This window comes from Oncorhynchus keta, chromosome 12, assembly GCF_023373465.1.
Source record: "Oncorhynchus keta strain PuntledgeMale-10-30-2019 chromosome 12, Oket_V2, whole genome shotgun sequence".
In the NCBI taxonomy this organism is placed as follows: Eukaryota; Metazoa; Chordata; class Actinopteri; order Salmoniformes; family Salmonidae; genus Oncorhynchus; species Oncorhynchus keta.
Genome location: NC_068432.1, coordinates 36213738 through 36226774, shown reverse-complemented (window position 1 = coordinate 36226774; position 13037 = coordinate 36213738). Strand labels below are relative to the sequence as shown.

General features: G+C 41.7%; 1 protein-coding gene across 1 annotated transcript; it reads left to right on the top strand.

Annotated features, from left to right (window-relative positions):
- Positions 1–8863: 8863 nt before the first annotated feature.
- On the top strand, positions 8864–12559 carry LOC118391719 (neuropeptide FF receptor 1-like). The gene is made up of 3 exons (XM_035783219.2): positions 8864–9225; positions 10901–11000; positions 11483–12559. The coding sequence occupies exons 1-3, from the start codon at positions 8865–8867 to the stop codon at positions 12438–12440; spliced, it is 1419 nt and encodes a 472-aa protein (XP_035639112.1). The 5' UTR covers position 8864; the 3' UTR covers positions 12441–12559.
- Positions 12560–13037: the final 478 nt, after the last annotated feature.

Genomic DNA, 13037 nt, shown 5'->3' with positions numbered 1-13037 from the left:
GACATAAGTCATAAAGGCGACGAGGCCAGAGACAGTCCCAGGCCTAGCTAGAACTTCATCAACCACGACCATTTGCCTGGCTTGCACTTCAACCAGTAGCATGACGTGGCATATTCTAAGCAAGTGAGAGAGACTTTGTCATTTCTTCAAACAATTATCTTAATTTAATATTGATTATTTATTGCCATAATGAGACTGGTCGACCCCACACTCTTGAGTGTTGGACCGAGAGCCTAACCTTTACAGAAAATATTGGTTCTTATATAGCGGACACTAAAAATGCTTAGTTACGGCTGGTTCCACCCCACCCATGCAGATCGGGGGCATCATAAGCAACTTTGGGTTAATATTGTGGTTATCTGCACCTGGTGTTGTTTGAACTCCCACCCGGCTTAGTCTCCCAGATCCAAGGATGATTTTGAGACAATGAAGGATTTTTCTTCTCCTAAACTATCTCTAATAAAACCTATTGTTGACCATACGCCCAGATTAGCTGCAGGGAGCTAGAGTAGAGACCATAAAAACACAGCATTAGTAGAACAGAAATGTCTTACAATTGTTAAATGTATTATTGTTAAATATCAAACAAATCAGCGAAATATGTATTTTTTCTCTCACATTCATTAGTTCCTTTGTTGCATCATCATTAGTAGCGGCTAGCACTAGCAGCAGCGTGTTCAGTCAAGGTGGAGGGATGGAGAACTTTCAGCTAGATGGGGAGACACACCTGCATTGCCATGATGAACCAGGACCATTACCCAGTGAAATTGGGCATCAACTCAGACCTGAGCTCCACAGTAAGTACACAGTTATTTTGTTCCCACTACCTGGTATAAAAAGTTTTTTAAAAACTTAATATTTTTCATAAACATTCTTTCCAATTCATCTGCTCTCTCCTCTTCTCCATGTTCTCCCTGCCTCTTTCTTTCTTCCCTCTCTCTGCAGATTGTTCAGATGCAGTATGATTTCAGCATGTCTGTGTTCCTCCCTGATGAGGTCAGTGCCAACATGTCCCTAATGGAGGAGAGCCTGATGGCTGAAAGTTTGTCTAGGACCTCTCCCTCACATTGCCTTCCTAGAGTTGAGCTACTCTGCTTACCTCTGCTCACTGACCAGGGTGAGTATTCATTCATTCAAGCTCATCCTGTCTTCAAATGGTTGTCTTCCTCCTCCTCTACCCCTCTTTTCTAAACCCTTAGGACCAATACAACTTTAGAGTAAAGTAAAAAATAACTATTTCTTAAAAAAATACGATGGAAGATAATATGTGTAAGGTCAGGTGTATATAATGAGTTAATGTCAAAAGTGGAGGGAATCATCTCAGTTTCTAACCTGTCAAGTACATGGCGGACACAGACATGATGAAGATCACCAATCAGGCAGCAAAGCACAGCAATCTCATTCACAAGGTGGTACACACACACACACACACACACACACACACACACACACACACACACACACACACACACACACACACACACACACACACACACACACACACACACACACACACACACACACACACACACACACACACACACACACACACACACACACACACACACACACACACACATACACACACACACACACAGAGAGAGAGAGAGAGACTTAGCAGGTCCTAAGAGGGGACCAGCCAATATATATAATATTTATTAATCTAAAGCTATCCCTTTAAATATGGTGTACCTTTAATTAGAATTTTCTCGACAGACTCACTAGAATATATATCGAGAGACAGGTTCAGAATAGGCATCAAGGAAAGAAAGCCATCTAAATACGTGCATATTCGACTCAATTTCAGGACCAATTGGTAGATTACAAAACAATCTGATCTTGTAGATTACTTAGGGTTTAGAAAGTATGTACGAATCATACATGATCAGGGTGGGAGATCCTCTAAGAACAAAATGTATTGAAGGAATCAAAAAACACTGCGTTTTGATTCATCCCGAAAGTTGACATATTCAATTGTTCAAGCCATGAAATATTGGAAGGTGAGAAATGTGTACAATAGGGGTTGAATAATAGTCCTATATATATCTACCCTACTCCTCATTAATCACGGAACTGTGATGACAATGGTCCAGTTGTCATGAACCGTGCTCCAGGCTCAATGTTTAAACTGCTGCAGCATGTATGGTCTACCTTCCATAATGATTCAAATAGGCTACATGTCTCAAATGATTGGTCATCACTGCCGCAAAGTCATAATAATGGCTAAACCCAGCCTATTTCAGCAATTGTTCTTCTTAAAATCTGATTTTAAACCAAACCCTAACCTCAACCACACTGCTAACCGTATGCCTAACCCTAACCTAAATTAAGACCAACGAACACATTTAGGTTTTCATGAGTTGTTACGATATAGCTATTCAAGTCCATTTGAACCTCTAAATAGCCTAATATGATCTACTACTATTATGTCTAGTGACCACCAGGAACAACCACATGGACGTGACAGAGGAAAGAAAGGTAAACTAACGATGTAACGGAATGATCCAAAATGTAGGCTACAAACTGAAGTAAACTAAAAGTCACTGCACTAAAGTGAGTTATTATGTATGTGGGTATTACTGACGGTGGGTACCGATAGTGGGTTATTATGTATGTGGGTATTACTGACGGTGGGTACCGTTAGTGAGTTATTATGTATGTGGGTATTACTGACGGTGGGTACCGATAGTGAGTTATTATGTATGTGGGTATTACTGACGGTGGGTACCGATAGTGAGTTATTGTGTATGTGGGTATTACTGACGGTGGGTACCGATAGTGGCTAATATTTGACATGTTTTTTTTAAAGGAAAAGTCTGGTCATATAATTAAACATTATACAGAGCGTGAATAAACTCGGTAGGTTAGGTGCTACTATCAGTGCGCTACTATCAGTGCGCTACTATCAGTGCGTTACTATCAGTGCGCCACTATCAGTGCGCTACTATCAGTGCGTTACTATCAGTGCGCTACTATCAGTGCGCTACTATCAGTGCGCTACTATCAGTGCGTTACTATCAGTGCGCCACTATCAATCAGTGCGCAGGGATTTCCATAGGCTACAGCCTAGGCTTGTGTCTCCAAATGTCACCCCCGCAAATTATGAAACCGTAGTCTTACAATAAAGACACAGCTATTTATACTTCACTGTGGAAAAGAGACCGAAATACCTGTCATTTTGACATGCTCTTATCAAATTATAAATTACAGTGCATGGAGATTGGTGTTATTTTTATTTGGAAAAAAATCAGTTGAGCTTTTCCACAAGTTGAGCTTGACCCATTTCCCACTTATTCATGGTTTCCTGGGCTTAAATGTTATGGAATTCTGAGGGAATTAAGTCAAGGTCAAAATACAGTTTATCTGTAGACACATCTCTGCCACACCTCAATCGTAATGATCTCCACCCCAAACGAACGGCTGGCGTGTGCTTTACCACATGCTCAAATTGAAGATCAGAATAAGGGTAGAGAAAGGGTGCATAAGAAGGGAATTAAGTTGTGTGCATTACTCAGGTCTGAATTCCCCTTGAAGAATAGCCCACACAACTGTTTTTCTCATTTGGAAACTAATGGCTACATGTATTTGAACAGCTTTCATCACCCATTCATACTATGTATGGCAGTCCGTTCTTAAAACCGGCTGCGCGCATGCGCCATCGTGCGCTATCGCGCATACATTTATTTTGTCCCCCTACACCAAACGCGATCACCACACGTAGGTTAAAATATCAAAACAAACTCTGAACCAATTACATTAATTTGGGGACGAACAGTGTGGGTGCAATAATTGAATAACATGGATTTTTAAATGCATTTTGCGAGGTGTCCGGTCTCGTCAGCATGTTACTGTGCCTTTATGCGTGACGCCTACACTGAAGCTGTTTGTGCAATAGACATTGATATAGGCTATGAGTTGATGATAGGGCGGCAGGTAGCTTAGCAGTTAGAGTGCTGGGCCAGTAACCGAAGGGTTGCTGATTTGAATAACTGAAATAAGGTGAAGAATCTGTCTATGTGCCTTTGAGTAAGGCACTTAACCCACATTTGCGCCAGGGGTGCAGTACTATTATGTCTCACCCTATAAAACAGCACATTTCACTGCACAGATCTGGTGTATGTGACAATAATATATATATTTTTACATGCACAAAGTATGTAGACACACTATTTCAGCCACACCTGTTGCTAGCAGGTGTATACAATTAAACTCACTGCCATGCAATCTCCATAGACAAACATTGGCAGTAGAATGGCTTTACTGAAAAGCTCAGTGACTTTAAACGTAGCATTGTCATAGGATGCCACTTTTCCAACAAGTCAGTTAGTCAAATTTTTGCCCTGCTAAAGCTGCCCCGGTTAACTGTAAGTGCTGTTATTGTGAAGTGGAAACATCTAGGAGCAACGATGGTGAAGTGGTAGGCTACACAAGCTCACAGAACGGGACCTCTGAGTGTCCTCGTTTGCAACACTCACTATCGAGTTACAAACTGCCTCTGGAAACAACGTCAGCACAATAACTGTTTGTTGGGAGCTTCATGAAATGGGTTTCGTTACCTGCCCCAACGCATAGTGCAAACTGTAAAGTTTGGTGAAGGAGGAATAATGTCCTGTTTTTCATGGTTTGGGCTAGGCCCCTTAGTTCCAGTAAAGGGAAATCTTAATGCTAAGGCATACAATAACATTCTAGACAATTCTGTGCTTCCAACATTGTGGCAAAAGTTTGGGTGTCACGTTCGTCATAGTGAGGAGACCAAGGCGCAGCGTGATTAGAATACATAATTTTTTAAATAAACGAACAACGCTTGACAAACTATACAAAACAACAAAACTATCGTGCCGCTATGCACAACGAGTGCTGACACAGGCAACTTTATATAGACAATAACCCACAAACTATCCAAGGCATATGGCTACCTAAATATGGTCCCCAATCAGAGACAACGAAAAACAGCTGCCTCTGATTGAGAACCAATCTAGGCAAACATAGACATAAAAACACCTATACTGGAAAACACCCAGAAACATACTAGACAGGACAAAAACACATATATCACCCTCGTCACACCCTGACCTAACCAAAATAATAAAGAAAACAAAGATAACTAAGGTCAGGGCTTGACATTGGGGAAGGCCCTTTCACAAAGCGAGGTCCATATAGAAATGGTTTGTCGAGATCAGTGTGGAAGAACTTGACTGGCCTGCACATGGCCCTGACCTCAACCCCATCGAACACATTTGGAATGAATTGGAACGTCGATTGCGTGCCAGGCCTAATCGCCCAACATCAGTGCCTGACCTCACTAATGCTATTGTTGCTGAATGGAAGCAAGTCTCTGCAGTAATGTTCCAACATCTAGTGGAAATCATTCACATAAGAGTGGAGGCTGTTATAGCAGCAAAGGGGGGACCATCTCCATATTAATGCCTATGATTTGGAATAAGATGTTCGACGAGCAGCTGTCCACATACTTTTCATGTAGTGTATATACAGTGCCATCGGAAAGTAGTCAGATCCCTTGACTTTTTCTACATTTTGTTACTTTACAGCCTTATTCTAAAATGGATTAAATAAATAAAAAATCCTCAGCCATCTACACACAATACCCCATAAGTATTCAGACCCTGTGCTATGAGACTTGGAATTGAGTTCAGGTGCATCCTGTTTCCATTGATCATCCATGAGATGTCTCTACAACTTGATTGGAGTCCACCTGTGGTAAATTCAATTGATTGGACATGATTTGGAAAGGCACACATTTGTCTATATAAGGTCCCACAGTTGACAGTGCATGTCAGAGTAAAAATTGTCTGTAGAGCGCCGAGACAGGATTGTGTCGAATCTTTGCAAAATTGAAGGTCCCAAAGAACACAGTGGCCTCCATAATTCTTAAATGGTAAGAAGTTTGGAACCACCAAGCCTCTTCCTAGAGCTAGCCGCCCAGCCAAACTGAGCAATTGGGGGAGAAGGGCCTTGGTCAGGGAGGTGACCAAGAACCCGATGGTCACTCTGACAGAGCTCCAGAGATCTCCTCCTTCCAGGAGGACAACCATCTCTGCAGCACTCCACCAATCAGGCCTTTATGGTAGAGTGGCCAGACGGAAGCCACTCCTCAGTAAAAGGCACACGACAGGCTACTTGGAGTTTGCCATGAGGCACCTAAAGATTCTCAGACTATGAGAAACAAGATCCTCTGGTCTGATGAACCAAGATTGAACTCTTTGGCCTGATTGCCAAGTGTCACGTCTGGAGGAAACCTGGCACCATCCCTATGGTGAAGCATGGTGGTGGCATCATCATGCTGTGGGGATGTTTTTCAGTGGCAGGGACTGGGAGACTAGCCAGGATCGAGGGAAAGATGAACTGAGCAAAGTACAGAGAGATTCTTGATGAAAACCTGCTCCAGAGCGCGCAGGACCTCAAACTGGGGCAAACCTTCCGACCCTAAGCACACAGCCAAGACAATGCAGGTGTGATTTCGGACAAGTCTCTAAATGTCCTTGAGTGGCCCAGCCAAAGCCCAGACTTGAACCCGATCAAACATCCCTGAAGAGACCTGTAAATAGCTGTGCAGCAACACTCCCCATACAACCTGACAGAGCTTTAAAGGCTCTGCAGAGAAGAATGGGAGAAACTCCCCAAATATGGGTGTGCCAAGCTTGTAGCATCATACCCAAGAAAGACTTGAGGCTATAATCGCTGCCAAAGGTGCTTCAACAAAGTACTGAGTAAAGGGTCTGAATACTTATGTGAATGTGATATTTCAATTTTTAATAAATTAGCAAACATTTCCAAAAACCTGTTTCTGCTTTGTCGTTATGGGGTATTATGTGTATATTGATCAGAAATCAATTTTAGAATAAGGCTGTAACCTAACAAAATATGGAAAAAGTCAAGGGGCTGAATACTTTATGTATATATGATCTCATGGTAATCAATTGCCATGGGTTTCATGGGGAAAGGGGGATCTTAGTTGGATGTAGAAAGGGTTTTAGGCTAAGACTAGCTCTTAAAAGTGCAACCACAAGTAGCAGCAGACTATCACTTGTCATGGGTCATGGCTAGGGTCACAGCTAAGGTAAAAAAAAAAATATATAGTATCAGTGTTGACTTGTGACCCCTATTGATGCTGACAGTGGAGTAAACCCTTTATGCCTAACTAACACAATTCATTCCTTCTGTGAAGCAATCTTTATAGGCCTACAGTATTCTGACATGGTAGGCTGATTTCAGTGTTGGGATTTATTGGTATTGTCAAGTAAAGTAATAATCTAGATCCTAGATTTTCGAAAACACATATGAGTATGAGATCTCTAGAATGTCTCCATGTGGAGCACGCGCGACTGCCGCTGTAGCTAGAAAACCAGTTCATGCGCACGGTGCACGCCTCCTCATTCGCCGGATGCGTAGACCGGTATGGATCCGATGTGAGAATTAAACAAACAAGCTAAATAGTATTTGAAGGTCTTTTAGTGCATTGGGAAAAGTTCAGTCGCTCTCTCTGTATCTATTTCATAATTTCGTATGGGGACTATCTGAAATTTTGTTGTCTTTTTTCTTATTTCACCGCACACGTGGAGGTCTTTAAAAAGGCACGTAAGGTATGTTTTTTTTCTACAAATCTACGTATTACAATTTGTCTTTATAGGGATTTCTTTCTCAACTGAATGACATTGATAAGACAGAGAGATCGCCTTCACTTTATTTCGGGAAATGTAAGGTAAATGAAATAATAAGGAGTATGAAAGAACTCTGTAAGATTCTCGTTATTGGAATGTCAAATTTATATCCAAATAAAATGATTTAGGATGTTTAAAAAAAATCCCATTCCATTTAAAAGTTCAATTGAAATTGACTTGAGATTCATTTCTATCAGAACAGCTCTGTGAATACTTGTTTCGATAATGTGTTAATAAATAACCCCAAATAATGATATTGTATATCTTTTATGCATTTTTTAAATTATAACGTGAGAAATAATTAATTTGATAATTTATTGTTTGATTTAAATTAAATGCTTTTGCATGATAGTATAGGGTGTACAGAAAAAGTACAAAACCGCCCTATTTAATAAGGTTTAACATTGGCTGTGTATGTTTAGAAATCTTTATACACATTATAAGCATATCATAAACATGATAGTATAGTTATAAAGAGCATTATCAAAGCTGAATGAATAAGAGATATCATAACTAACTGGAGTTGTTGAATGTAAAACATCTTTGTTGACAGTGCTTTCAAAGAGGATGAAAGATGTTTGTGACAGTCATTGGTATTACTTATGACAATCTTTGGCATTGGGATATTATCATAATGCCAATGACTGTCACAAACATCTCTCATCCCATTTGAAAAACAGAATATATTCAGGCAAATAGAATGGTTGTTGAGCGCTCCAAGCTGAGTGGTTGTCATAGAGAAGTTCTGATATTCATTAATCGACATTCACCATCTTGCTATACTTACAACAACATTGTCACCTCACTACCCATAATTAATTGTAATGCTTCTTATGCATATCATTGTCGCTTCATGGAGACAGCTAACAAACATACCTTTTTTGGTGGATTACTGAAACATACTGTACACAGGATCATGAGGTTCCTACAGTGGATTGGCCTAAACCATACACTGCATTCTCAATTGATCACCTGGACAACCATATATATCTACCAGAAGTCGATAAAACAAGTCAACAAAAAATATAATTGACCAAAGTGACGAAAGACTAAATGTGATTTAGCTTCTTTTTTTTAAAGACGCCAAATATTTGTAATGATTTACTCCAGTGTAATAAATATGTTATTGTTTTTTGGGGTATTTTTAGCCTGACTGTCCTCCTGGTCTAATAAGAGGAGTTCAAGATGGAGGACACATTGGAACTTCAATTGACCACTACTCATTACATGACCTCTGACCTTATTCTCTCAACAAACCTCACCAACCTGACCGACTGCACCAACACCAACTCCAGCTGCACCGTCTCTAGCGTCAAGCTCTCCCCTTACTACCAACACTCTTTGGCTATAGCAGCCAGCTTTACCCTAGCCTACCTGTTCATCTTCATGCCATGCATGGTGGGTAATTGCCTGGTGTGCCTCATTGTGGTTAAGAACCGTCACATGCGGACAGTTACCAACCTCTTCATCCTCAACCTGGCTATCAGTGACCTGCTGGTGGGCATCTTCTGCATCCCGACTACGCTGGTGGACAACCTCATCACAGGTACAGTAATACCTTATAGAAGCATGGCAAATCTCTTGTACATCAAGCTGCCTCACACTACAGAGACAAGTACACCCACTGGACAGGAAGCTAGTATATCGCAGGGCCTTACCTCCAATCCATCTCATTAATGCTGAGTGTCAAGCAGAGAGGCATAGAGTCCTACCATTTTTAGAGTCTTTTTGGTATGACCTTCCAATCTCAGGGAGGAAACTCTAACCACAAAGCCACTGAGTTGGTTTCACCCTACTGCTATAATGATTCTGTAAATTAATAAAACACGATACTCTGTATTCATTGCTGTTAGCTTTGATGAAAAGAATGATGCAACCTTTAGAAAAAGACAGTTATTTCTATAACTGATTTTCCAGTTTCCTTTAGCTATTGATTACAAACAATTATTAGGATAAACTCATCTTTTGCCTTGAAAGAAACATAATTCTAGCTATCCCCAGTAGTCATTCACATGTATTGTATGACTCTGTTTCAGCAGGGGTCTTATATATGTCTGAAGTTGCACATGCCCCAGCCTAGCCAGCTCTGCAATGGTTTAGATAAGTTCAATTAATTCTCACAGTAATAACTCTTCACACATCTCACAAGCTGAACTGCCATCCTGTTATTGAATTGTATTATTTTAATTTGTACTATTATTAATAGCAAGCCTTTTTAACATTGTCTTGAAAAAAAAGCCTTTGGTGAACTAACAATCGCACATGACTCTTTTCAAACTTACTAGCTCGGACTTTGCTGATAGCTACTTTATTGAGGAAAATGTACTTACCATGACTGTGCTATGTGGTTGTCCCACCTAGTTATCTTAAGATGAATGCACTAACTGTAAGTCATTCTGGATAAGAGCATCTGCTAAATGACAAAAATGTAAATGTAAATTGGATATTGCAGATTCATGTTTGAATAGTTCAGAACTGAGAGAAAAATAGTAGGTCTGAACATGATGATTTCAGCTGTCTTTCATTTGACAGCCTGATGAATAGCTTTACATTTTTAGACAGTTCTTCACAATCTCTTCATCTCTTCAATACAGACATTAGTTGAGTCCAGGCAGTAAAAGTGCTTTTAGAAAACCCCAAATGTACAAAAGTGTGAAATAATCATTGCCATAAAATCACTCAGGCAGGAAGTCTTAACTTACAGTAATTACTTTTTCAAAACACACCTTTTGTTGACTACATATTCACGCTGGGTAGGTATAAATACTTGATCCACTCTTGTGCAAAAAGGTATTTTGGCATCTTTCATGCAGGTTTTAAATGTACAGTACTCCTGAAGTTGTTTATTATTTGTGACCAAATCATGTGTACCAAACTAACTCATGTGTACCAAACTAACTCATGTGTACCAAACTAACGCACGTGTACCAAACTAACTCATGTGTACCAAACTAACTCATGTGTACCAAACTAACTCATGTGTACCAAACTAACTCATGTGTACCAAACTAACGCACGTGTACCAAACTAACTCATGTGTACCAAACTAACTCATGTGTACCAAACTAACTCATGTGTACCAAACTAACGCACGTGTACCAAACTAACTCATGTGTACCAAAAATGCGCAAAACACCTGTTCACAGTATGGCTATTGACTCTCATTGACATGTCTGGCAGCTCACCAATAAAGTGTTATTGTTGCTATTGTTGTTTGGCAGGCTGGCCCTTTAGCAATGCAGTGTGTAAGTTAAGTGGCCTGGTACAGGGGATATCAGTGGCTGCATCTGTCTTCACCTTGGTTGCCATCGCCGTGGATAGGTAAGTCCAGCCACCTCTTCCCTCCCCCATTGTCTCCTTTAGGAATGCAGGGTACTTGTTAGTATCTGCACATGTGAATTGGAAGGGGAAAGAAATGCTTTCATGTATGCATGTTAAACACTTCGTGTTTTACAGTAAATTGTTTAATCTACAGATTTAGGATCTTAATTTGAGCCGGTTTGCTACAGCAGAAAAATAATCCTGCAGCAACAGGAAATATGAATTATAATTAATCAACATTTTTTTGTTGATAGATTTTTCATTAGGGAAAATCAAGTCTGAAATGTTAAAGTAGTAATTACAAACTTTAGAAGCCATTTAACCCTTGAATACACTACAAGTTTGCATTTCCTGCTCAGCAACAAAATAGTGATCAAATGAAGATCCTACATCTGTATGCGGCAAGACTCCTTAGTGAAATGAATCGCTTCATCACTTCTCACCTATCTCTCCTCTCTCTCTCTCTCTCTCTCTCCCATTAGATTCCGCTGTATTGTTTACCCCTTTAAGCCCAAGCTAACCCTTCTTGTTGCTAAGGCAACTATAGGGCTGGTGTGGGCTCTTGCACTGGTGATCATGCTTCCGTCGGCTGTGATGCTGACGGTGGATCAAGAGAAGGGTCACTTCATGGTATCCAGTGACAACAAAATCTACCCTCTCTACTACTGCTATGAGACCTGGCCTGACCCTGAGATGAGGAAAGTTTACACCATGGTCCTGTTTACACACATCTACCTGATGCCCTTAGCTCTTATCATGATCATGTATGGCTGCATCGGAGCCAAGCTTTCTGCGACAGCTATTCTATCCAACAGTGGGCACCCAGATATTAAGTCCCCTATCTCCCAGAGGAAGGTCAAGGTAGTTAAAATGCTAATCGTGGTGGCTCTCCTCTTCATGCTGTCCTGGCTGCCACTCTGGACCCTGATGCTCCTCACAGACTACGCCAGACCTGAAGGGGACCAGCTGGACCTTCTGACAGGCTACATCTTCCCTTTCTCCCACTGGCTGGCCTTCTCCAACTCCAGCATCAACCCCATCATCTATGGCTACTTCAATGAAAACTTTAAGAAGGGCTTCCAGGCTGCCTGTCGTCCTGGATCCTGTTGCAGTGTGGTCCCCCAGGAGCAGGCGGTGAGCAGGAATCATCAGGGGTGCAAGGCCAGAACCACCCGGGACACAGCCCTCAGTGCCAACCCTCTCACCATCCGGGGGGTGAGAAACCGCATCCACACTGACAGCGACCTGACGGGCTGCGTGTGTCTAGAGATGGAGCAGAGGAAGGCAGAGTGCTCGGCTGAGGCAGGAGGCTGGCGGGGCTCAGAGGCAGAGGGAAGTAACAGTAACGCTGGAGTGTCAATAAAAAGGGGTGTTCATACGGAGGATGTTGATGGACTCTCTCCAATGGGGGTTGCTGTGTGTCAGGCGTGGGAGCATTGAAAGGCAGTGGGGTGGACAACAACAGTGGGGTGGACAACAACAGTGGGGTGGACAACAACAGTGAGGTGGACAACAACAGTGGGGTGGACAACAACAGTGGGGTGGACAACAACAGTGAGATGGACAACAACAGTGAGGTGGACAACAACAGTGAGGTGGACAACAACAGTGAGGTGGACAACAACAGTGAGGTGGACAACAACAGTGAGGTGGACAACAACAGTGGGGTGGACAACAACAGTGAGGTGGACAACAACAGTGAGGTGGACAACAACAGTGAGGTGGACAACAACAGCGAGGTGGACAACAACAGTGAGGTGGACAACAACAGTGGGGTGGACAACAACAGTGAGGTGGACAACAACAGTGAGGTGGACAACAACAGTGAGATGGACAACAACAGTGGGGTTGACAACAACAGTGAGGTGGACAACAACAGTGAGGTGGACAACAACAGTGAGGTGGACAACAACAGTGAGATGGACAACAACAGTGAGGTGGACAACAACAGTGAGATGGACAACAACAGTGAGGTGGACAACAACAGTGAGGTGGACAACAACAGTGAGATGGACAACAACAGTGGGGTGGACAACA

Excerpts from the sequence above, each read along its gene's own strand:
- LOC118391719 (XM_035783219.2), top strand. The coding sequence starts at position 8,865 with ATGGAGGACACATTGGAACTTCAATTGACCACTACTCATTACATGACC. Across the intron at positions 9,226-10,900 it reads GGTGGACAACCTCATCACAG|GCTGGCCCTTTAGCAATGCA; the intron begins GTACAGTAATAC and ends GTTGTTTGGCAG. Across the intron at positions 11,001-11,482 it reads GTTGCCATCGCCGTGGATAG|ATTCCGCTGTATTGTTTACC; the intron begins GTAAGTCCAGCC and ends CTCTCCCATTAG.